General features: G+C 41.4%; 1 protein-coding gene across 3 annotated transcripts in view; it reads right to left on the bottom strand.

Annotated features, from left to right (window-relative positions):
* Window positions 1-26,787, bottom strand: part of ppargc1a (peroxisome proliferator-activated receptor gamma, coactivator 1 alpha) — a 436,445-nt gene extending 409,658 nt beyond the window's left edge. For 2 of the 3 annotated variants that reach the window (XM_057856333.1, XM_057856332.1), the window contains exon 1: window positions 26,530-26,786. In XM_057856333.1, coding sequence (XP_057712316.1) covers window positions 26,530-26,607 — 78 coding nt within the window. In that variant the 5' untranslated portion in view covers window positions 26,608-26,786. Of the gene's footprint in view, window positions 1-26,529 lie in introns of all 3 variants that reach the window. The other variant, XM_057856330.1, reaches the window with a different exon arrangement.
* Window positions 26,788-26,989: the final 202 nt, after the last annotated feature.

Below are 26,989 nucleotides of genomic sequence, written 5' to 3' on the forward strand. Positions count from 1 at the left end.
ATATACCAATAAACTAAATTACGAATGCATTAAAAAAAAATTAGCTCAAACAAAAACTTACCTTGTGTTGGTCTTAACAGGGAGCAGCTGGATTCAGTCAAGTTATATAAGTGATGTCATAATCACTGCTCCCACTCGAGTGAAGTGTATGTATATCAAGACAAACCATCACATCACTAATTAAACGAATACTCAAAGCAGCTAAATTTGATTCAAAGCCTTTTCCTAATCGAATTACTAAAGTTATTTGATTCATCGTTGCAGCATTTATTTAAGCTAGTTGGCTTAAGTTAGCCAATTGCAACAATGCAACAATTGGCCAACTTTCATAGCAAACGTCCGCTAGCGTAAATGCTATATAATGCTAATGTAAACAGTTGGCTAATCCCCCCAAAAAACTGCTAAATATACCTAGGAACTAAACTACGAATGCATTAAAAAAAATTTAAAAAAAGACGCATTAACGCAAAGAAAAACTTACCTTATGTTAGTCTTAACAGGGAGCATATGGATTAAGCCATGTTAAATAAATGATATCATAATCACTGTTCCCACTAGAGGGAAGTGTATGCACCCAAATATGTAAAACTAAATGCTAACGCTTTAAAAAAAAAACCTTTACAATACCATTCTAATTAAACGAATACTTGATTCAAAGTTTTTTTCTCATCGAATTACTCGAGTTAATTAATCGTTGCAGCACTAGTAGACACTTTTGGTGGAAATTTCGGCTAGGGACGTTTTGGTTACAGTGACACCTTTTTAAAACGATTTTCCGATTCTTGGCAGGAGCGTATCGGTAATGTTTCATCTCATGTTGTTCAAAATTCTAGATTGTCCTACATATTAAAGTAAAATAGTCAATTTTGTTGGTGTCGCAAATGTTCCAGCACACCTCAAGCAAATCATCCTGGATTCTTCCAAACGGGAACTCCGAGCAAACCGTCGGACGGGCCTCTTTTCTCTGCACGACTGAGGAAAGAGCCCATTGTAAATGAAAGATGAGGGCGATTGTGTTACATTACGATGAGGTTCCCCTCTCAGCTTAGCTTGATTTGTGAGCGCGTTCCACAATGTTTCCGGCGCACGCCCTTCGTAATGGATGCACTGGGCCTTGAATTGTTGCGCGGTAGAAGCCGTTCAATTAATAGACCGGCGCTATAAAATAACGATTGGAGTGACAAATGGGCGAATGAATAAGCATTTGTTGGAGGGAGGGAAATTTATGTCGGCAAATTGCGCGCTTTTAGGGACGCCGGGCGCGGGCTTTCTATCTCGCGTATCATCGAGTGACACATTTGAATATTTACAGCAGCGTTTAAACTAGGCGAGGATTATCTTTGATGGTTGCGGGCCACGGCTCGACCGTGCAGTCTGGGTAGGAGTAGCGGGGCTAACTCCAACACGCGCAAGGCCTCAAGGTGTCGGATGCGCTGTGTTGAGGGATAGAGAACGCCCTCTCGCCGTCAATATGCATCTTCAGAAGAAGCGGACAAAAGCTGCAGGGATAAATATGCATGAAGGATGAAGAGCGAGAAGAAGAGCTGCTGGTTTTAGAGCCCACAGTGCTTACTGCATGCTGATTAAACACCCGAGTGCGTGGTGACTAAGTCAGTTTTTTTCCATTGACACTTACCCCCTTGAATCTTGCAACCTTTCGCCACATTTCAGGCTTCAAACTTAAAGATATGAAATTTAATTTTTTTGTCAAGAATCAACAACAAGTGGGACACAATCGTGAAGTGGAACAACATTTATTGGATAATTTAAACTTTTTTAACAAATAAAAAACTGAAAAGTGGGGCGTGCAATATTATTCGGCCCCTTTACTTTCAGTGCAGCAAACTCACTCCAGAAGTTCAGTGAGGATCTCTGAATGATCCAATGTTGTCCTAAATGACCGATGATGATAAATAGAATCCACCTGTGTGTAATCAAGTCTCCGTATAAATGCACCTGCTCTGTGATAGTCTCAGGGTTCTGTTTAAAGTGCAGAGAGCATTATGAAAACCAAGGAACACACCAGGCAGGTCCGAGATACTGTTGTGGAGAAGTTCAAAGCCGGATTTGGATACAAAAAGATTTCCCAAGCTTTAAACATCTCAAGGAGCACTGTGCAAGCCATCAAATTGAAATGAAAGGAGCATCAGTCCACTGCAAATCTACCAAGACCCGGCCGTCCTTCCAAACTTTCTTCTCAAACAAGGAGAAAACTGATCAGAGATGCAGCCAAGAGGCCCATGATCACTCTGGATGAACTGCAGAGATCTACAGCTGAGGTGGGAGAGTCTGTCCATAGGACAACAATCAGTCGTATACTGCACAAATCTGGCCTTTATGGAAGAGTGGCAAGAAGAAAGCCATTTCTCAAAGATACCCATAAAAAGTCTCGTTTAAAGTTTGCCACAAGCCACCTGGGAGACACACCAAACATGTGGAAGAAGGGGCTCTGGTCAGATGAAACCAAAATTGAACTTTTTGGCCACAATGCAAAACGATATGTTTAGCGTAAAAGCAACACAGCTCATCACCCTGAACACACCATCCCCACTGTCAAACATGGTGGTGGCAGCATCATGGTTTGGGCCTGCTTTTCTTCAGCAGGGACAGGGAAGATGGTTAAAATTGACGGGAAGATGGATGCAGCCAAATACAGGAACATTCTGGAAGAAAACCTGTTGGTATCTGCACAAGACCTGAGACTGGGACGGAGATTTATCTTCCAACAGGACAATGATCCAAAACAAAGCCAAATCTACAATGGAATGGTTCAAAAATAAACGTATCCAGGTGTTAGAATGGCCAAGTCAAAGTCCAGACCTGAATCCAATCGAGAATCTGTGGAAAGAGCAGAAGACTGCTGTTCACAAACACTCTCCATCCAACCTCACTGAGCTCGAGCTGTTTTGCAAAGAAGAATGGGCAAGAATGTCAGCCTCTCGATGTGCAAAACTGATAGAAACATACCCCAAGCGACTTGCAGCTGTAATTGGAGCAAAAAGTGGCGCTACAAAGTATTAACGCAAGGGGGCCGAATAATATTGCACACCCCACTTTTCAGTTTTTTATTTGTTAAAAAAGTTTAAATTATCCAATAAATGTTGTCCCACTTCACGATTGTGTCCCACTTGTTGTTGATTCTTGACAAAAAAATTTAATTTCATATCTTTATGTTTGAAGCCTGAAATGTGGCGAATGGTTGCAAGGTTCAAGGGGGCCGAATACTTTTGCAAGGCACTGTAATTGCCTGGGATTGGCTGCCATTGATGGGAGTGGGAGGGACTAACATCCCAGTTCAAATTCACAGCAGAAGGAAAAAATAGCTTGTTTTTCTGCTTATTAGTCATTCTGTAGAATACCCTAGAAGGATTTCCCGACTCATGTCAACTGACAAGTCAACTGTCCCATCGGTAAAGAAAGAAACTGGGGAATTTTCAAGAGCAAAATATGCCCACGCGAGACAATGAGCTGTGTCCGGAGTTCACTTCACTTCAGTTTCAATTAGGAGCCACGAAATAAATTAGGAGTTTTAAAGACATTGCGGTTCCAGCGGCGGTATTAACCCGGCGCTTCTCATTAGCCGCCCCCGGCTGATAAAGAAGGGTAGGGAAGCAGCGGGGCACGCGGGCTCCTTTCCCCCCTCCGACGACGGGTGACTGAGTAGATGACACCGCTTCATGAATAGTAATGGCCGCCAACACGTCCCGTGTGAGGAGTGACTGATTCCTGTGTCAACAGGGCCCGTGGCTAGGGAAAAGGGACTGTGACAAGTGACGGAGACGTTCCGCGGGGTGGAAGAATGGGAAGGAGACAGCGAAAAGGGCGACGGGGGTGGGGAAGGGATGCGGTCTGGTGAGGGATCCGGCCCTGACATGAAAGCTGCATCATAAGATTGTTTGTCAGAGCTGCCTTCTTTGCCTCCCAGAGAGTGAATAAATAAATGTTTGCCTGGAAAGAAGGTTTTCATTTTCCTTTTTTAAACCAGAATTCAATGAGTTAATGCGTCGGGACATGAGAGTGGGCAATGTCATTCGCAGGTGGGCAGGACAGCAAAGATGGTGCACAGTGTGAGGTAAAAAAGCTGGTTTTTGTCCTTCACACATTACAAAAAAACAAACCAGTGAAAATCAGAGGGTCATTCTAAGTGATTCACACAGATTTTTATACTATTAGTGCCTTATGATGTGTACATATACATTTCCATTTATACACACACGAGCACAACCCCAAGATAACACCTTTATTGAACGGAAAACACCAGCAACCACAGCTCTCAGTCGTGGTTGCCACAACTACCCATGAACCATTGCGGGCGTAACTTATGAATAACAGTCGCTACAGTATGAATATTCAGCCAAAATGAATCCTTTAGTAATATTGTGAAAAATTGTACACACATTACATAAAAACAAACCAGTGAAAATCGGAAAGCTTCATTCTAAGTGAATTCGCACATATTTTTATACTGTTAGTTCCTTATGATGTGTACAGTGGGGCAAAAAAGTATTTAGTCAACCACCAATTGTGCAAGTTTCCGACTTGAAAAGATTCGAGAGGCCTGTAATTGTCAACATGGGTAAACCTCAACCATGAGAGACAGAATGTGGAAAAAAAAAAACAGAAAATCACATTGTTTGATTTTTAAAGATTTCCGAATTAGAGTGGAAAATAAGTATTTGGTCACCTACAAAGAAGGACGATTTCTGGCTGTCAATTTGTCTAACTTCTTCTAACGAGGTGTAACGAGGCTCCACTCGCTACCTGTATTAATGGCACCTTTTTTAACTCATAGGTATAAAAGACACCTGTCCACAACCTCAGTCAGTCACACTCCAAACTCCACTATGGCCAAGACCAAAGAGCTGTCGAAGGACACCAGAGACAAAATTGTAGACCTGCACCAGCCTGGGAAGACTTAGGGGCCGTTTACATTGTGACTCTCCGTGAATACGAAAAATGTCAAATTTGCATTTGCGTCTCCATTTGAACAATGTCGCAATTCCGCATGAAAACGTAGTATTCATGCCAGGCCCTAGGAAGCAGTGCAGATTTACTGGGCGACAGAGAATGATGCACTTTGACCCAAACAAGCTCCCTCAGCCCGGAAAAAAAAATATGCCCGCCCACTCGAAGCAATCTCATTTTTCTTTTGCTCAAAAAGGCACAAAAATGGAAACGTTCAACATACTTAATTCAAAAATATTAAAACAGTAAATTAAAGCAGACATTCCGCCATATTTGCTGTTTTTAATGTTTAGTAGCACCGCTGCGCAAACCCAATGTGACGTGTACGAGTGCTGACGTTAACGACGCGGTCTCGCGCCGCAGGAGCCTTTGATATGCATGCCGAGGAAGCCCCCCCCTCAACCCCCCCGCAATCGGATTCTTCCACTTTGGAGGTAGGATTCAGAATTTTTCGTTTTCACCTTCCGTCTTCGCCGACACCATATGCACACGAGGCGAGTCCGCAACTCAGTCATTGCGTCTTTGTGTCGCAGAGTCGCCATGTAAACTGCCCCTGAATCTGCAAAAGGTAAAACGCTTGGTGTAAAGAAATCAATTGTGGGAGCAGTTATTAGAAAATGGAAGACATACAAGACCACTGATAATCTCCCTCGATCTAGGGCTCCATGCAAGATCTCACCCCGTGGCGCCAAAATGATGAGAACGGTGAGCAAAAATCCCAGAACCACACGGGGGGACCTACTGAATGACCTACAGAGAGCTGGGACCACAGTAACAAAGGCTACTATCAGTAACACAATGCGCCACCAGGGACTTAAATCCTGCACTGCCAGACGTGTCCCCCTGCTGAAGCCAGTACACGTCCAGGCCCGTCTGCAGTTCGCTAGAGAGCATTTGGATGATCCAGAAGAGGACTGGGAGAATGTGTTATGGTCAGATGAAACCAAAATAGAACTTTTTGGTAGAAACACAGGTTCTCGTGTTTGGAGGAGAAAGAATACTGAATTGCATCCGAAGAACACCATACCCACTGTGAAGCATGGGGGTGGGAACATCATGCTTTGGGGCTGTTTTTCTGAAAGGGACCAAGACGACTGATCTGTGTAAAGGAATGAATGAATGGGGCCATGTATCGAGAGATTTTAAGTGAAAATCTCCTTCCATCACCAAGGGCATTGAAGATGAGACGTGGCTAGGTCTTTCAGCATGACAATGATCCCAAACACACAGCCAGGGCAACAAAGGAGTGGCTTCGTAAGAAGCATTTCAAGGTCCTGGAGTGGCCTAGCCAGTCTCCAGATCTGAACCCCATAGAAAATCTATGGAGGGAGTTAAATGTCCTTGTTACTCAACGACAGCCCCAAAACATCACTGCTCTAGAGGAGATCTGCATGGAGGAATGGGCCAAAATACCAGTAACAGTGTGTGAAAAGCTTGTGAAGCGTTAGAGAAAACGTTTGGCCTCCGTTATTGCCAACAAAGGGTACACTACAAAGTATTGAGATGAACTTTTGCTATTGACCAAATACTTATTTTGCAACATGATTTGCACATAAAATCTTTAAAAATCAAACAATGTGATTTTCTGGGTCCCCCCCCCCCCACATTCTAGTGGTTGACTAAATACTTATTTGCCCCACTGTACTCATGTCTTATTTACTGTGACTTGCAACTATTTGTATAAGATATGAATGGAAGCTCTAAAGGCCATCATTGCTGATAAGTTATTGTGGTTAACAGGCTTCACTTGCGGACTGGCAAGAAATTATGGTACTGGGCGTTAATATCAATGTAATTACAGAAACATGAATAGCCAGTTTAAACAACAGCTGACTTGCTTTCAGTTAATTTAATTGAGTTTCTCACTAGTCAACGTTAACTGCTCTGCCCAGAGACGAATCGTTGTCTAAAACAATGACTTTCAGGTAGAAAGTTGTTGCTAATTGCCAAATACAGCCACATTTTGCGTCGAGATTTAGGTTTTTGCAAGCCAGGTAAGTTCACGGCCTTGAAAAAGAACACGTGAACGGATCACTCCCACTTGGCTGTGTGACTGCCAAAGATGTCTCAGCCAAAGAGAAGTCTTTTGTACAAAGCCAGCGCTTGTGTTGCTAATATTGGATCTCCCTCCCTGTAGACTTTTCTTATCAGACGCAGAAAGTGTGCAACGAGGCTGACACGTCGCGTCGCCGTTTGTCAGGCAGTTCTCGGAATGTTTTGGGCGTTCTTCCCTCCATGCCGACGAATACTTGATCAAACGGAAATGAACTCTACCTGTTTTTTCTCTACGTCAAGATAAACCTAACACTCATAAGCAGATTTTAAGGGGGGGCCCAGCCCCCCTGGTGGCCGTAAAGTGTTATTGCGTGAAATTGAATTTCCTATATATATACAGTATATATATTTATTTATTAGGGCTGTCAAAATTATCGCGTTAACGGGCGTTAATTAATTTTTTTTTATTAATCACGTTAAAATATTTGACGCAATTAACGCAGATGCCCCGCTCAAACACAATTAAATGACGGTACAGTGAAACGCTCACTTGTTAATTGTGTTTTATGGAGTTTTGCCGCCCTCTGCTGGCGCTTGGGTGCGACTAACTTTAAAGGCTTCAGCACCAATGAGCATTGTGTAAGTAATTATTGACATCAACAATGGTGGGCTACTAGTTTATCTTTTGATTGAAAATTTTACAAATTTTATTACAACGAAAACCTTAAGAGTGGTTTTAATATAACTTGTACGAACATTTTTCTTTTAAGAACTACAATTCTTTCTATCCATGGATCGCTTTCACAGAATGTTAATAATGTTAATGCCATCTTGTTGATTTATTGTTATAATAAACAAATACAGTCCTTATGTACCGCATGTTGAATGTATATATCCATCTTGTGTCTTATCTTTCCATTCGAACGATAATTTACAGAAAAATATGGCATATTTTATAGATGGTTTGAATTGCGATTAATTACAATTAATTCTTAAGCTGTAATTAACTCGATTAAAAATTTTAATTGTTTGAAAGCCCTAATATATACAGTATATATAAAAGTTGTAAAGCAATAAAACTGCAACAAAATGAATGTTTTGTTTTTTTTTAATCGATTTTTAGAATGGGTCAAAATTATTTTGTCGCACAGATCATGTGACTAGCACCTTAAACGGTCATTTGCTTTGCATATAATTTTCAAAAAACAACAAACAAAAAATTAGGGGAGGACACTTTTATTTCTCAAATTATTTTTTTTCTTTGGCTGGAAATTTTTTTTTTGATTGAAGAGATTTTTCTTTTTGTATTTTTTTTTTTTTTTTTTTTTTTTGAAGCAGCTTACTTTTTGATTGAATAAGACAAAAATGTCCTAGCCAAAATTTGGCCCAAAAACATAACATTTACTTCAATCAAAAAAGTTGCTACAATTAAAAAAAAAAAAAAAAAGACTTCAATACATTTACTTCAATCGAAAAAGTTGCTACAAAAAAAAAAAAAAAAAAAAAAAAAAAAATCAAAAGTAGCTTGGAAATATATTTTTTTGAGTTTCAAAATTATTTTTGCATTCAAACACATTTTTTTTTAATTGAAGCGACTTTTTTTAATTGAAAATACAGTATCTTCAGTACTTCAATCAAAAAAATTTGCTACAATCAAAAAAAAAAAAAAAATCCCCAAAAATCACAGAATAGCTTTCACATGATTTTTTTTTTGTTTCAAATTTTTGCATTCAAACATTTTCTTTTAATTAAAGCGATTTTTTTTTTGATTGAAAATATATATTTCGATTGCAGCAGTTTTTTTTTAATTGAAGCAACTTTTTTTTTTTTTTGATTGAATAATAAAGACACAAATCGACCTCCATATGGCTCCAACCAGGGGATACCAATTTTTGACTGGGGTAACTACATTGGCACGACACCGGCGGGCGTACCAAATTCAATAGATGACGATCTTGGCGAAAAGTATTGCCGAAGCAGCCTTATTTAGAATTCCCCTCAAGAATGATGGGAAACAAAAAACGCTCATTGTCAACTATTATTATAAATTTTCTTTTAAGTTAATTTTTTTTGCTGACATCAACATGTTGTGCGCCCCCTACCCAAAAAGTCAAACCCCGCCTATGCCAACACTGGTCCTCTTAAGAAAACCATAACGACCACGTGCCCAAGTTTTACACCCCTGGTCTAGTAATAAGAAATAATCGCAGTTCTAGCGTTGCCAGGGTAACCACGGGTCGCAACCCATAACGATTCCCAACGATGGATTGAGCATGTTTTGGTGGTATGAAGAATGGAGGACAACGACCGAACCATTGATAACAGTGTTCCATTAAATCCCATTGAATCCATCATTCCCGCCATCACTGTTCATCTTGTCGTTTGTCACCCTCTTTTTCGTCGCGGGGGTGCGGCGCTATCATTTATTGTCTTGTTTACGGCAAACACGGGAGGTTAATGTTCTTTTTCGGCGGACGGCGTGTGCTTAAGGAATCAATTTGACTGGACAACCTTACAAATTGCATCACGAGACAAAGTTGTCCTTGGAGTGCGTCGCCATTGATTGATGGCTAGACGGACCCGCGTCGTAAATCCCGCGAGGTGCCAGGGTGACAAATCAGTGGCGCTATTTGCTTATCTGCCACGCTAAACGCCGAATCGGTCCGATCCGTCCAAAACAAAAACTCCCGACCTCTTCGCGTCGGCGCATACCGATGCGACGATCCGACACTTTATATGTAAATTTGATTTGACGTTTGAATAGAGCTAAAAAGTTGGCGCAATGTAGGTGAGTGAACGGATGAAAGTCAGGCCGACCTGGCTGACGATGCAACAACGCCCGGCGTTAACAAGAGAGCTATTTTTTCCCCCCTCCTAACAATTAAAGAGCAAGGAGAGGAGGGGTGCTTATCGATTTCCAATGGCGTTCTCTCAAGTGAGTCCCGGGGTAAGGTGACCATGTCTGCGCTCCACGTGATAAAAACCTCGCGAGTCATCAGGTAGGGAGGACGCCTTGACCCCGTCGCCGATGAGGAACTGGCCTGATGATCGTTGGCACCCTTCCAGAAACAGCCAAAGCAACAGGTGATCCATTTCGGCCAATCAGAAGCTGGTCTCCCTCCTTGATCCGGCAGCAATCGGGCGTGACAATTATCGAAATGGTTATATATCACGATAATCCATATCCCGATAGCTTATCGACATGTTCCCGCCAAGAATCGATATATATAGGGGCGGATCTCGAAAAATATTTATGGAGAGAGGATAACGATACGATATTTTGCGCCGATTCTAGTCGGTGGACTTCGATTTAATACAAAACTATGACGACATGCAACTAGGGCTGCAGCTATCGATTATTTTAATAGTCGATTAATCGATGAACTAGTTCGAACAATCGAGTAAGCGGATAAGGAACATGAAAAATTAAAATACCTGAGCTGAGCCTCAAATGGTATAATAAAAATAAATGAGGATCTATGTACAACAAAAGAACAATAGGCTAACTTACGTAGCAAAAGTGCGCTAGCTTAAATGCTATAAAATGATAATGTTTCTTTACAATGCTCTTACGAATGCATGAAAAAACTTTAGTTCAAACAAAAACTTAGCTCACGTTGGTCTTAACAGGGAGCAGTTGGATTCAGCCATGTGAAACGAGGCAGACCAGAGGGCAGTGTGTCCACCCTAATCAATAAAACTAAATGCAAACACTTTCAAAATAAACCATTACAACGCCACTTTAATTAAAGGAATACTCAAAGCAAAAAAATTGAATTCGAATATTTTTTTTCTAATCGAATACTCGAGTTAATCGATTAATCGTTGCGGCACTACATGCAACACAGTCAGTTCCAAATGACCTCAAGAAATTAAAAAATTTGTGCTGTCAAACGATTAATTTTTTTAATTGAGTTAATCACAGCTTAAAAATTAATCGTAATTAATCGCAATTCAAATCATCTCTAAAATATGCCATATTTTTCGGTAAATTATTGTTGGAATGGAAAGCAAACATTCAACATGATGGGAAGTTGGGCAACCATGACTGTCAGTGGTGGCTGCAAATGGTATACCGTATCCGCTTCTCATCAAGACATTTCCTGCCAGGTGTGTGTTTTATAGTTGGCAGGAAAACCTATAAATGTTTAGGTGTTTTTAGTTGAAGTACACACCGTTTTTCATCTTTGTGATTTTGACAAAGATCAGATCACATTTGATGGTGATTTTATGCAGAAATGTGAGAAATTCCAAAAGGTTCAGATACTTTTTCATACAACAGTACATATACACATATATATATATATATATATATATATACACACACAAACCCTAACCTTAACGCTATACTGCAACCAAAATTTTCCGCTAAAATAGTGTCTTAGTAAGCTCACCGGCTACCATTGACAGCGCTAGACATCCAATCCATTTTGACCTGGTGCGGCATCTCATTGGTGAAACTGGTAGAGCCACTGTCGGCGTCTCAGGCAAAAATAAAGTCAATATTGTCAGGGAACGGGAAGGCAGGTTGTGTGGACCCAAATGCAGGGAAAGGAGATGAGGCAGATTGATGGTGCAAAAATGATTTAATTATGGCAGGCAAAAAACAGAGTACCAACAAATAATGACGAGATTCCAAAAAACACAGCGGCAAACAAAACTCAGGTTACCAACAAAAGGTTAGGTATCAAAACTTACTGAGAGGAACACGAGGGCTTGGAGAGATGCGAGAACGCTGAGCAGAACTTGGACATGGACGTTGACAGACTTTGACAATGACGCAACAAGGAGTGACAAGAAACTGGGTCATTATATACGCAGACAAGGGGTAACGAGACGAGGAACAGCTGGGTAACACAGGTGGATGCAGATTGCAGGATACACTGGGAAAACACACACAGGTGAGAGCAATGGGTAATCACAGGGATAAGTCACACTAGGAGAAACCAACACAAAACCTAACAAATATGTAGAATAAAGAGGAAAAATGTAATGAGTCTTGTGTAGAGTAAGAGTAGCGTTTCTTCACAAATCTGGTAAAACTACTCTTAAATGTAAATTTTTCTCAAAAACTTAGTAACATGTTACTACCTACCTCTGGTCTTGTCTCGCAAATGGCATCGTGAGCTACCCACACCATTTACGATACTGGAGACTGCCTACATTCAGATTGACGAAGAGCAAATGCCAAATTTCATGTTTGTTAAACACCCCCTTGCCCGACGGCGATACCCCCCCCCCCCCCCCCCCGCTTTTCGACGGGAAGCGGGTTAGCCCATCTTTTAATTATTTTCGAGCCACGAGCGCGGCCCTTTGGCTTGTTTACCCCAAACAGCTTCTGATTGCTTTGTAATTATCTCGCGCAAAATGTAAAATTACCCAGCAACCGCTCTCAACCACAGAATCTTCCCAGTGTTTGGCCGGCGTTTCGGCTAATAGTCGCAGGGTTAATGAAGCACGAGCGCAAATAGGCCTTGTTGTGGCACGGCGATCATCAGCGAAGCTTTTGGGAGTGTAACCTTCACCCAAAGAGCACGTCGTTTCCCCTCCGCGAGGCTTAATGAGACATTAGCCATACTAACAAATGGCGGACGAGGACGTGAAAGTGACTTTCCAGGTAAAGGCCCTTAGCCGCGCCGTAATCAGTCCCCGAGCGCAGCTAAAAGATGGAAAACGGCGCGGAGTCTTCGTCTCAGCAGCTTGCCGGCGGCTTTTATTGCGGGCCGCGCCGGGCCCATCCGGCGGCGTGTTACATCTTAATATGCCTCAAATAGAACACATAATCTGCTTTTGTTGTCAGCTAGTGGGCTGTGATACAGACAATGGAGCCCGTTTTAGCTTTTTGCATGGAGCGCGGCGATACCGACGCTACTCCGCCCGGGCGTGATGCTTTCAAGTTATACTAGAAAACCAGGGAAACGGATCGCGGGGCTCCCCCTACAGCTAGCGAGTGGAATTAGGCCAATCCTATACAAAAAAAAAAATCGTATGTTATTCGCTGATTTTAGCAAACAGGCGAAGAGGCTGGGGAATATTTCTTTAAAATGCTGTGTTGTTTTGTTGAGAAAGATTTCAAGAGCGATAAAGACATCCAGAGACAGCGGCGGACGGATAGAAAGGACGTGACGAGCGACCGAGGGTCCTGGCGAGCCCCCGCCGGGCCTCCCAGCTCAATTAGCTCCACTCTTTGCCATTGTTGTTTTGTTTGCTTTTTTGCTGATGGGGAGAATCATCAACGCCGCGCCGGTCGCGCTGTTGGCGAGCCGAAGGATGAGTCAGTGCGCTCATCACATGCTGATTTGCACTTGACGTGGGTGGGCCGTCTATATGAGAGGAGCCCCGCGGTGCTCTTTGCTGCACCTGAACCAATTAAACAGCTGAAACTTTATTTTTGGCTGGAGTCAGGAAAGAAACACCACAAAGGATAAGCATATCGTTTTTCATGGCTAGTTCGGAAACTTTGACACTTGGACTACAAGTGATTATTTTTATTTAAATCGCTGAACTTTATTATTAACTAGAAACTGCAACTACTGGGGAAATTACGATGGAGCATTGCTGTGGTGGATACAGATCTATCATGTCACGTCCGTTTGATTTGGGGACATTTCGGGGACAGGTCTGGTTGCATGGCTGTCAAGAGCATCGACATAATTGGAAACCAGGTGAATGTCAATGGGCTGTATTGTTAACTTTTTGGTAAAAAATTACAACCACACAGGTTCTTCTGCCATTGAAAATGAACTGGAAACTTGGATGTACATGGCTGTCTATGGCATGGACATGCATGGATGTCAATGGCATCGACTTACTTGGGCGCCAATTCAATGTTAATGGGCTCTAATGGTAACTTTTTGGTCAAAAATCACAACCACACAGGTTTTTCTGATATTGAGAATGAATAGGAAATTTGGAAGTGCATGCCTGTCAATGATATCGACCTACTTGGGTGCCAGTTGAATGTCAATGAGATGTAATGTTAACTTTTTGGTCAAAAATCACAACCACACAGGCTTTTCTGCCATTAAAAATGAACGGGAAATTTAGACGTACATGGCCGTCTACGGTATGGACGTGGCATGGCTGTCAATGGCATCGACTTACTTGGGCGCCAGTTGAATGTCAATGGGCTGTAATGGTAACTTTTTGGTCAAAAATTACAACCACACAGGCTTTTCTGCCATTGAAAATGAACGGGAAATTTGGACGTCCATGCCTGTCAATGGTATCAACTCACTTGGGCGCCAGTTGAATGTCAATGGGCTGTAATGGTATCTTTTTGGTCAAAAAAAAAAATCACAACCACCCAGTTTTGTTGCCATTGAAAATGAATTGGATATTTAGATGTGCAAGCCTTTTAATGGCATCCACTTACTTGGGCACCAGTTGATTGTCAATGGGCTGTAATGGTTACTTTTTGGTCAAAAATCACAACCACAAAGGTTTTTCTGCTATTGAGAATGAATGGGAAATTTGGACGTGCATGCCTGTCAATGGTATTGACTTACTTGGGCGCCAGTTGAATGTCAATGGGCTGGAATGGTATCTTTTTGGTCAAAAAAAAAAAAAAAAAAAAAAAAAAAAAAAAAACACAGCCACACAGGATTTTCTGAAATTGAAAACCAACGGGAAAATTGGACGTGTATGGCCGTCAACGGCACAGACATGCATGGCTGTCAATGCCATCGACTTACTTGGGCGCCAGTTGAATGTCAATGGGCTGTAATGGTATTTTTTTGGTTAAAAAAAAAAATCACAACCACCCAGTTTTGTTGCCATTGAAAATGAATTGGATATTTGGATGTGCATGCCTTTTAATGGCAACAACTGACTTGGTCGCCAGTTGAATGTCAATGGGCTGTAATGGTAACTTTTTGGTCAAAAATCACAACCACACAGGTTTTTCTGCCATTGAAAATGAATGGAAAATTTAGACGTGCATGCCTGTCAATGGCATCGACTTACTTGGGTGCTAGTTGAATGTCAATGGGTTGTAATGGTAACTTTTTGGTCAAAAATAACCACACAGGCTTTTCTGCCATTGAAAATGAACAGGAAATTTGGACGTACATGCCAGTCAATGGTATAGACTTAGTTGGGCGTCAGTTGAATATCAATGGGCTGTAAAGGTAAGCGGTCAAAAATCACAACCACACAGGTTTTACTGACATTGAAAATGAACAGGAAATTTGGACGTACATGGACTGTCAATGGCATGGACGTGCATGACTGTCAATGGCATCGACTTACTTGGGCGCTAGTTGAATGTCAATTGGCTGTAATGGTAAGTTGTTGGTCAAAAATCACAACCACACAGGTTTTTCTGCCATTGAAAATGAACAGGAAATTTGGAAGTGCATGCCTGTCATTGGCAACGACTCACTTGGGCACCAGTTGAATGTCATTGGGCTGTAATGGTAATTTTTTAAACAAAAATCACAACCACACAGGCTCATCTGTCATTGAAAATGAATGGGAAAATTGGACGTACATGGCCGTCAACAGCATAGACATGCATAGCTGTCAATGCCATCGACTTACTAGGGCGGCAGTTGAATGTCACGGTAAGTGGTTGAAAATAACAACCTATGTTTTCCTGTCATTGAAAATGAATGGGAAATTTGGACGTACATGGCTGTCAATGGCATCCCATTAGAAATAAATGGGCAAGTTTTTGGCGAATTTGGGGGGAACCGTATGTTTTGCCAAATTCTGTATCAGACTTTTATGCCTCCTACTGTCCTGGAATTTTTGATGTGTAAATTTTGTGGTTTGGTCAAAACTTGTAGGACAAGTAGCATTTTAATTTTTTTCCCCCAAAAACACTGTTGACGGGCAAACAACTTTTTTGGAGGTCATTCGAAAAGTTCCGGTCATTTCGATATTCGAACGGTGGCGATCGGTCAAACAGTGCGCAAAAGAAACGCCATTTTAAAAAAACAAGAAGGAATTTTAGTATTTTGCTTTGCAAAGCCCCATCTAACTAATAATGGCAATTTCTGGAGAACTTGCGTGGGAATGCTGGTTACCTAAAATGCCAGCATTCACTTTCTGTTGATTTGGGTCATTTCTGGGTCACATCCGACTGTTTTTTTGGCCATTTCTCGGTCGCTTCCTATTGATATTGGGTCACTTCAGGTTGATTTGGGAGTATTTCCAGGTAAACTGTGAATTTTGACTATTTATTGAGCATTTCTTGTTGATTTGAGGCATTTCTGGGTCACATCCTACTAATTTTGAGGCATTGCTAGGTCACTCCCGATCGATACTATGGCACTTCAGTTTATTTTGAGGCGATTCCAGATCAACTCCTATCAAAATAAAATACTGTCCAGAAATAGATTTCTTTTTATTCGATAGCATTTAAATGAGGCTCATCCTTTCAGAATAAATTAACAAACTTTACCTTCCATTTTGACTAAGTGAGCAAATACGGTTCCTTACGCATGAGTTTTATTTTATGCAACGTCTCCTCATACAACTCTTGAAAAGAAATCCGAGCACTTTAAGGGCCTTTATCCAAAATGCATGCACTTTTCGAGCCTTTCCGATGCCGATTCGGAGCGTTTTAAAGAACGCCCGACACCCGTGGGAACTTTGAATCAGAGCCACCTCGGCGACAGACAAACGGCGAGAGCATTTTTTGAGCCCAAACGGCGGCTGCTCGCAAAATGGAGAGCATAAATCATTGACACGCACCCCCCAGGACATGCTTTCAGGGTGTCCTGAAGGAGGATAGGGGGGTGCACGTGAGTATCTCAAAGGAAAATGGAAAATAAAAAGCACTCAATGAAAGGAGGAAGAAAGAAAAGTGAAATTCCTTTACCAGCAACAACTCGGGGCCAAAATCTAATGAAAAACTCAGGACAGTTACAGTATTTTTTTGACAATTTTTTTGGTAATATTTTTTCAATCATTTCGACTGACCAGTGCAGGCCCAGACAAAATATGACAAAGTATGACTTATAGTCCGCATAATACTGTCGTGAAAACACAAAAGTGACATTAATTTTTTTTCCCATGCTGCATTTAAGTGCCCCCAGCTGCCGTCAAGTGGGCGTGGGTTAAGAAAAGCAATTAATCCACTGCAGAGGCAATCAAAAGGAACACCTTGACGAAAACGCCATCGTTTCCGAGCCGCCGCCGATAACGCTCCATTGTACCAAGTTTTTCCGAGGGTATTTTTTTACCTCCCGGCGATGATGCTTCACGGTCTGAGCGTCGACGCCGCCTTTCATCTCCAGATTCTGCCAGGGATCAACAGATTGTCGAGTGTAATCACAGCCAAAAGGAAAGCGGACACCAGAAAGCCTCGGCGTTCCGGTCTTGAAAATCAATCGATTGCCTGACGCCTGAACGGACAATTGTTTTGAATGCACCACTCATTATAATAAGCTCATTGAGAACAATATATAGTGTTGGCCAAACATACTGGCACGTTTGAAAAATCATGTGATGATTCTCTAATTTGTGTAATTAACAGCATCTGTGGCACATTTGAGGTGGTGGCAATAACTAAATCACAGTTATAGCCAGTTAAAATGGATTAAAGTTGACTCAACCTGTGTCCTGGTGTGTACCACATTGAGCATGGAGAGAAGAAAGAGGACCAAAGAACTGTCTGAGGACTTGAGAAGCTAATTTTTGAGGAAGCATGGGCAATCTCAAGGCTACAAGTCCATCTCCAAAGACCTGAATGTTCCTGTGTCTACCGTGCGCAGTGTCATCAATAAGTGTAAATCCCATGGCACTGTGGCTAACCTCCCTAGATGTGAATGGAAAAGAAAAAATTGACGAGAGATTTCAACGAAAGATTGTGCGAATAACATCCAAAGAAGTTCAAGCTGTCCTGCAGTCTGAGGGTACAACAGTGTCAACCCGTACTATCCGTCGGCGTCTGAATGAAAAGGGACTCTATGGTAGGATACCCAGGAAGACTGTTGAGTTAATTATCGAGGGTTGATTGAATATTTGCTTGATTGATTGAATATTTGCTTGTGCTCATATATACCTAATACATACATAATACATATTGCCATATTTTTTCTTATTTGATATAACCAGTAAATGATTATTGCTTGCTATACTAGGTATAGTGTTTAAGTGTTACAAAGTGTAAAAAAGGGTCGGGGTGACAACTGCCTGGCTTCATGGCCGCAACATTGCGTAACTAGACCTTCTAGGACATTGTCAGCATCTTACGTCTGGACTTTCGTCTAGACTTTCGAGGACAATCTTCCAGTCGAGGACATCTTCCATGGCCACAGCGTTGCATAACTGAAGTGTCTGGGTCATTCTGACCACTTTACCTAAGTGCCCTTGCTTACACACGTGTATTTAGTTAGTTCCACCTACATGCTCACACATAGCCAACCAAAATCACATGGGTGTCTCCAGCTTGCTTTCCCCCTCCCTTTAGGGCGGCACCCTTCTGTGTCAGGACAAACCCCTAATAAAAGAAAGAGCAAGGTTTTTTTTTTTTTTAAGATTAATTTTGGTGACTATACAGCGTAATCTAGCATTTCTCTGTCTAGTCCCTCCTGGCTCTCCTTGGCCAAGAAAGCTGAGTGTCTTCGCTCCTTATTTTGGGGTAATTTTACGAATGTCTACCTAAGGATCTATTTTTGAACTTGACAAAGACCCAACTTCTAAGGGAGTTCCAAAAAAATTGAATATTACATGCATCGCGATTTGACACGTGACGATTCGATTACAATTCATAAAAGTTCAAAACTGATGATTTTCCCTCACAACTTTATGACAGCCGCTCGTAGCGGAACGAAATTCAAGACGCGTCACCTTCAACGGACGCAAGCACAACGTCATGGTGGATGCTGCCGTTTACTGAGCGAGAGATTTACTCCTTTTCAAAAAGACTGGAAAATAAATTTGTGTATGAGACAGGCAGAAACAGAAGCGCGATCCGTGCGCAAGTTATTTTTTAAAGCGAAAGGGATTAGGGATTCAAGCCGTCCTGCAGTCCAAGGGTTTTACAACAGTGTCAACACATACGATCCGTCGGCGTCTGAATGAAAAGGAACTCGATGGTAGGATACCCAGGAAGACCCCACTTCTGACCCAGAGACATAAAAAGCCAGGCTGGAGTTAGCCAAAACCTACCTAAGAAAGCCAAAAACATTTTGGAAGAATGTTCTCTGGTCAGATGAAACAAATGATGATGTTTTGGGGTTGTTTTGCTGCCTCTGGCACTGGACTGCTTGACCGTGTGCATGGCATTATGAAGTCTGGAAACTAACAACAAATTTTGCAGCATAATGTAGGGCCCAGTGTGAGAAAGCTGGGTCTCCCTCAAAGGTCATGGGTCTTCCAGCAGGACAACGACCCAAAACACACTTCAAAAAGCACTAGAAAATGGTTTGAGAGAAAGCACTGGGGACTTCTAAGGTGGCTGGCAATGAGTCCAGACCAGAATGCCATTCAACACCTGTGGAGAGATATGAAAATTGCAGTTTGGAGAAGGCACCCTTCAAATCTCAGAGACCTGGAAGAGTTGGCCAAAGAGGAATGGTCCAAAATTCCAGCAGAGCATTGTAAGAAACTCACTGATGGATACCGGAAGCAGTTGTTTGCAGTTATTTTGTCTAACGGTTGTGCTACCAAGTATTAGGCTGAGGGTGCCAATACTTTCGTCCGCCCGATTTTTGTGTGTAATGATAATGATTTAATATTTTTTTGGCCAGCACTGTACATCCTATTGATTTCAACTGGGACGATTGGCTGCGAGTGCCATTGACGACGACAGTTGCCAATCGTGTGCCTCTTAACGCTTCAATTTAAATAAGTTTATCACAAGTAGACGTCCAATCCATTTGAAGTGGGAGGGTGGCAGCGAATGAACGAGTGCTGTCAATATCACACACACAAAAAAAATTGAAATTGTGCTGCAACGATTAATCGATTAACTCCAGTAATTTGATGAAAAAAAAAGATTCGAATTAAAATTTTGCTGCTTCGAGTATTCGTTTAAAGTGGCGTTGAAATGGTTTGTTTTGAAAGATTTAGGTGGATACACTGCCCTCTAGTAGCAACAGTGAATATTACATAACTCATTTCACATGGCTGAATCCAGCTGCTCCCTGTTAAGACCATCATAAACTAAATTTCGTTTAAGCTAATTTTTTTAATGCATTCGTAATTTAGTTTATAGGTATATTTAGCAGTTTTTTGTGGGAATATGTGTTTCAACCATTTGTTAAGAGTATTCTAAAAAAAAAAAAAATGTTTAAACATTAGCGTTTTATCGCATTTAAGCTAGCAGATGTTTGCCAAGTTAGTCAATTGTTCTTTTGTTGTTTTTTTTTTACATGGTTTGAGGCTCAGCCATTTTAATTTCTTATGTTTCTTATCCGATTACTCGATTATTCGAACTAACTAGTTCATCGATTAATCGACTACTAAAAAAACCGATAACTGCAGCCCTACTTTGAAATACTGCGGCGAGTGGCTTTAAAATGAAGGCAATTTTTGGTCACAAATAAATTCAAAAAAAGTGAGAGAAATGCTTAATCATGAAATTAAATCTTTATTAATCTTCCCTTTTAAGCTGAAATGGCCCCGCCCACTAAAAAAAAAAACTCCAAACTGATGATGTCACACCCAGAATGAGCTGCGGATTTATGCTAGCATGCTACCCACAGGCTTTCTACTCTCTTGTGGTCAACATGTACTAGCTAGCAACAAAGCTAGACATGATCACTAATTCTCAACCAGAATTGTTGAAAAAGTGGGTGTTCCCCAATATGTCATTTTTGCCTGGAATAGCTATAAAATTCTTTAAAAAATAAAAAACTGCCAGATTTGAGTGCTAAATTTGTTTTCTACATGTAAAAACCCATTAGAAAAGTCATTAAAGCACCTTTTACTGTTTATTTATGCACAATGAGTTTGGGTCCAATGGTGACTTAATACACCACTGTATTTTTTTGTATTATATATACTAACATACTATATTAGGAATAGCTACTCAATGATTTTTTTTTGTATCAATATTTTTTTAGTACATGATATATTGTTTAGCATCGCGCCATTAAAAACAACTGCGAGATGGAACTTTCAGCACCGTGGACAGCGACCCTCGAGAAAAAGTGAGAGGCTGATGCTAATTAAGCATTGAGCTACGCGCCCCTCCGGCATCTGCAGTCCCGCCGTGCCCATAAAGTGAAGGCATGCGCCCCAAAAAGTGCTCCCAGGCCCTCTCACACACACACACATTCGCGCACACAGTCCAAAGTCCTTCATCTCTGTGTCTGAGGCTGAATAATGCAGCGCCTTTTTAGCCGCGCTCAAGCATGAGTGGCTAATCTGACCACAAGGACAGACTCTGTCAACATTTCCCTTCGCTTGCTTGCCTATTTATTTATTTACCCAGATGGATTTGGGGACGGCGGGGCGAGGAGGCGGGTATGGGCGAACGCCACGGCAGCCCAGGGTGAAGTGACCTGCTTTTTTTTTTACAAGGCGGCAACTGCTCGGCACAAATCTAAAAGATTGAGCTAAAGAAATCGTGAAGGCGTTTCTTCTTCACAAAGGAAAAAGTATGGTGTGGTAAAATTACTCCTCGAAGTACATTTTATCCAAACGTTACTCAAGCTCAGAAATCTGATTTCTGCAAGACTGATTGAAACCACCTCTGGAGGTAGTTTCATCTCAGATATGGAGAAAATGCTTCTCAGTCTAAACAGCCCAGATGGGTTTTGACTAGAGGTCAATCGGGTGGCCGATATATGAGCCGTCTATCCAACATCGGCCAATTAACAAACAAAAAAAATAAGCCGATAAAAAAGTATTTTGATCAGGCATCTGTGTGGGCAACTTTGGCCGCTGCTGACTGACGGAAGGACCCTCCAGCAGCTCGAAAACAGGCTTTAAAGTGTGTACGACAGGATGAAAAAAAGTCTTAAATGGCATTATTAAGGGAATTGAAATCATATTTTGAGACGATTCGACTATATACAACAATTTGGCAAAGCACAGATGACGAGAAATTAGTCTTTTAATCTGCCGTTTAGCCACGCCAACCATTATAGGGCTCTAGCGTCCCCAACAGGAGGATGACGTCAGCAGGTTTCATCCAATTTAGAATTCAGCCCATTAAGCGGGAATAATTCAGAACGAGGAAAATGGGACAAAGACCCACAAAATGTCATTGTTTCAGTGTCTCGACTCCAATACTTCCTTTTTATCAAAGTATTTTCCCCCAATTGCTAAATAAAGTGTATGGTCATGACAAATAACAGTCTTGTGCTAAATGGAATATGAAATAATAAAAATGCATTTATTCAGTACAACTTGGTAAAAATACTCCATCATGGTCAAAAACTGTCGACTTCACCATTACTGTCGCACCTCCACCAGAATGATATTTTATGCCACCGTAGTTAGTCCGGCTTTTGTCATTTCCCTGCCCCGGCTTTGGAGAATGTAAACAAACCAAGAAGCTTGACAGCTAGCTAACCCGAACCGAGTGACGTCTCATAGTCTTTATTCTAGCTTTTCGAAGATAAAAAAAAAACAAAAATCACATAAAACTAGCCCGGATTATGTCACATAGCAGCGGGGTCTGTCTTCGCCGATCGGCAACCCATCCGGCGGCGAGCAAGTTACAGCTCGTTCCCCGCCGGACAAACCGACTGCCTTCAGAGGAGCGCATAGCTGCCACATGGTCAACACTAATATGGCGTAAAATAATGCTTTATTACATGGCGAACACTTAAACAGCAAGAGAGCAATGTGCAGTTGTTTTGCAGCTAACATGGCAGGATGGACTTTTCTACATGTCCGTCCATGATCAAACATAAGTAAATAGTCCTTTATTTAAAGAAAGTTTGTCGTGTTGACTTTGGAATCGCTGTATTCACTGCCATTTTTAACAGAATGTTGCCATTTCTGATGGGGTGGAACATTTGACAGAACACCGGTGTTTTCCGAAATTTCCAGGTTCGCGGTGAATCAGTAACAGGCACACTTTTGCTCAATAGACAATTTTTATCGATTAGAAAATGCAGAATAAATGAGATTTATTGATTACAATCCCACAAGAGCAAGCAAACAAGTATCAACAAATGTCAACGATGACGCTAGATTTGAGTTTGTCAAACCCAGAATCCCCGCGTTACTGTTACAGCAAAACGAAATGTCCCTTAGCAATGAAAATCGCTTACCGTGACAAATGAGCGGGGAGCCAACACACTCCGGTGAGGCGGCGAAGGAACAAAGCCAGGTGAACCGTACGTGACCCGCTGGCGGACTTCACGGGTCGCCCGGAAATGTCCGGTTTTTGTAGGGACGCGCCCCGCGGAGGCGGAGAGGCCAACCTCCGTCCCCGAGCGGCGCGGCCCTGCCCAGTGACAAACATGAAAGCTACTTTTGGTTCAGCCCCCTTGAAAAAGGGCTTTTCACATGGGACAAATGAGCAGTGCTGCAACAGATGTAACAAATGGTAAATATTATGGGTGCAAAACAAGTTATCTTGTGAGATTCCCTTCTAGCTATGGGATCCAGGCGTGCAATAACACAATACTATGATGCAAAACAAGTTATCTCATGAGATTCCCTACTCAAGCGCGTCTCCTAACTATGGGAACAAGGTGAAAAACAAGAGAAGTTGTTCGCAGACAGAAAAACAATAGAAATTGTTACAATCTAATTCACAGAAGCAATCATACATCACAAAAGCATAATGTAATATTTTCCCCCATCATTCCGCCCCTTGACCCGAATTGAATTTATCATAAGGCATAAAGTGCTAATTCACTTCGGGTCACATAATATTTTCTCCATCACACCGTCCTTTGAACTGGATTGAATATTTTCTCCATAAACCGGGAACACGAAGAGTGCAATAAGCCGAGTATAGAGGGGGGTGCGCAAACAAGCCACCGGTTGTCAGCCGAGTGGCATTCTTGGTGGACAATCAGCCACAAAATGAAAGCGACCTCCGTATTAAAACGTGTGCCATGATCCCAGTATTTGACATAATACAAAAACGATGTTTACTCACTAATTCGTAAGTCCAATTGTCCCACAGTAGTAGGGCTTGTTTTGACCAATATCGGCGGTGAATGGGAATCTTTTGAAACCCAAAAAGGCTCACGCGCCTCTCCCTGGTGCAGCAACAATTTTCTGCACTCGTTTGGCTGGCGTTACGCAAAAAATTTGCAAATTAATTCGCAAAATGAGCTGAATCTGCAGTCCGTCTGCATACTATAAAGCAATGCAGTATTGTGAGATGCTGACCCGGTTGCTAAACCTGAGATTGAAGCCGGAAGTCACTCATTTTCATGGCGCAGGATTCAAAAATTGAGTATACAAAACGATCGCTTCCATACACATCCAAGCAGTCCATTTCATTCAGGAGCATCAAACACTGCGTGAAATATGAAATAAACATGCTTTCTGGTGTCATACGCACTTTAAAGGGATCCATGGATAGAAAGACTTGTAGTTCTTAAAAGATAAACCTTATTTCGAGTTAAAAATTTTGACGTTTTCCTTTTTATACAATTTGTAAAATTAGTTCAATTTGTAGGTCGCCACTATTGTTGACATCACATGGTTACACTGCCGAACTTCCAGAAATTGATTAGCGACATACACATGTCATCTGTTCAACCCTTTCAATTTGAACCTTAGAGGAACATTAATGAGTATGACAACACTGTCGAGATTTTACAAAATGAGCAGCAAAAGCAAAATGAACAGAGAAGACGGGATGAGACGAGGTGGGACAAAACCGGTGTTCTGGCAATATGGGCTACACCGGTGAAACGTGCTACAAGAGGCAAATTTGACACCCAAAGTACTATTGTGCGCTTTCTTCTTGTTTTGTTTCGATGCATACAGAAAAAATATACTAAAGATGCCTTAAGAAAATACTTAAATGCAGTAATATCAAATAAGGGTGGTTTAAATACAGTGCCCTCCATAATTATTGGCACCCCTGAAAAAGATGTGTTTTTTAGCTTCTAATATACGTATATATTTTTAATTCAAATAATATGGGACCTTAACGGAAAAAAGAAAAAAATCCAACCTTCAATACAAGTGAATTCATTCAGTGGGGAAAAAAATCCCACATAAAGAAAAAAATATTTGACATCAAATAATGTGTGTCACAATTATTAGCACCCCTGGTGTTAATACTTTGTACAAGCCCCTTTTGCCAACAAAACAAAGTCTGGGGACTGAGTTGGCCATGGGAGGAGCTTGATTTTGTGTCTGGTGAACCATTTCTGTGTAGATTTGGCCATATGTTTAGGGTCATTGTCTTGCTGAAAGACCCACTGATGACCCATCTTTAGCTTTCGGGCAGAGGGCAACAGATTTTGATTTAAAATGTCCTGGTATTTCAAAGCATTCATGATGCCATGCACCCTAACAAGGTTCCCAGGGCCTTTGGAAGCGAAACAGCCCCACAGCATCACTGACCCACCCCCATACTTCACAGTGGGTATGAGGTGCTTTTCACCATGCGCATCTTTCGTGGCACGCCAGACCCACTTAGAGTGTTTGTTGCCAAAAAGCTCAACCTTGGTCTCATCTGACCAAAGCACACGGTCCCAGGCTTCAACTGGGACCGTGTGCTTTATACATACCAAACCTGAATTACTTTTGGGGTAATCAGGTCAAAAGGAATTTTGCGATAAAAAGGCTAATTTGTTATCAATTTAACTAAAATTGTCAAGCTATGTGATACATTTGGAACAGAGAAGACCTGGTGATGCTTTGAATTTGGCTCCTTAGGCGGACGCCTTCTCACTGGGTGCTTAGTTTTGGGTTTTTTTAAATAAAAATTTTAAAAATCTTTTCCCCTCTCGTATTTTCCTACGTTGGCAAAATGTCATCTACTTTCGTTTTTTTCTTTATTGTGTGAACACAAAAAGAGAATCGGCGCAACAAGTAGTTAGCACAATAGCCCCACATTTGCACGCTGGCTTTTGTTTGCTAAATAGCTGCCACATTACGACAGGCACTAAGTGCCTCTTTAATCCTCTTTAATGTTGTGATTAAAAAAATGACTACCCCCTCAAACCAAGGGAGATTTACAGTTGGAAGCTTGTGGGCAAGAGGAACAAACAGTATTTAAGTACATTACAGTGAAAGATAACTATAGCTTTTGGCTGAAAATGCTAAACATCTCCATTTAAAATTATTACAACAGCTTTCATCATTTTTGCACAAGTGAGAAAATAGGTTGAAAGGGAAACCTGGCAACCAAAAAGTTGGCACTCAGCACCCAAATTAGTGCTTTAAGTTGTCTAAATAAACATGCATTGAAATTGTAGTGCATTTCATCAAAGTTATTAAATATTAAAATAAGCGTTTGCAACAATGTTTGCGCATTTCAACATGACTAGTAATTGGAAAAGTTTAGTTGCACACCTGGAGCTAATTAGGATCAGATGATTTCCTCCTGTGTGCTGGCAAACATTTCCATAATACAATGGTAAAATAATTTTAAAAACTGTATAAATCAACATGTACAAGCTTGTTTTGACTCCGCCTTGTTTTAAAAAAATAATAATAATAATAAAATAAATATTGTCCTACCTGCTGACAGCTCTCCCAGGTGAGGCTGGCAAGACGCGAAGACACCGGCTCGTCGTCGCTCCGGTCCCGGACGTCCATGTCTCGACAACCCCGTTAGAGTGCGCGTTTCCCGGGCTCAGATTCCAGCGTTCGCCGGTGCCGTTGGAGAAGGGTCGGTTGTTCCGGCGTGTCCGTGCCTGGCTTCCTCTGAGCAGCACCGCGGACGGAAGCGAGAAATGTCTGACTTCCTCTGTCACAACGTTTACCCCAACCCCTCCTCCATCTTCTTTCTCTTCCAAAATAACGTAAATTCAACAATAATAATAATAAAAAATAATCATTTCAAAAATAAAAAATAAAGTAAAATAACTTTTTGTTGTTGCTTATTGCTAATATTTATTTTTAATTACCTTACTGATTGTTAATAATTTATAATTTTCTTATATAATTACTGAAACAAAACAGTAGATTTTAAATTTTA

This window comes from Corythoichthys intestinalis, chromosome 13 (genome assembly GCF_030265065.1).
Source record: "Corythoichthys intestinalis isolate RoL2023-P3 chromosome 13, ASM3026506v1, whole genome shotgun sequence".
Taxonomy (NCBI): domain Eukaryota; kingdom Metazoa; phylum Chordata; class Actinopteri; order Syngnathiformes; family Syngnathidae; genus Corythoichthys; species Corythoichthys intestinalis.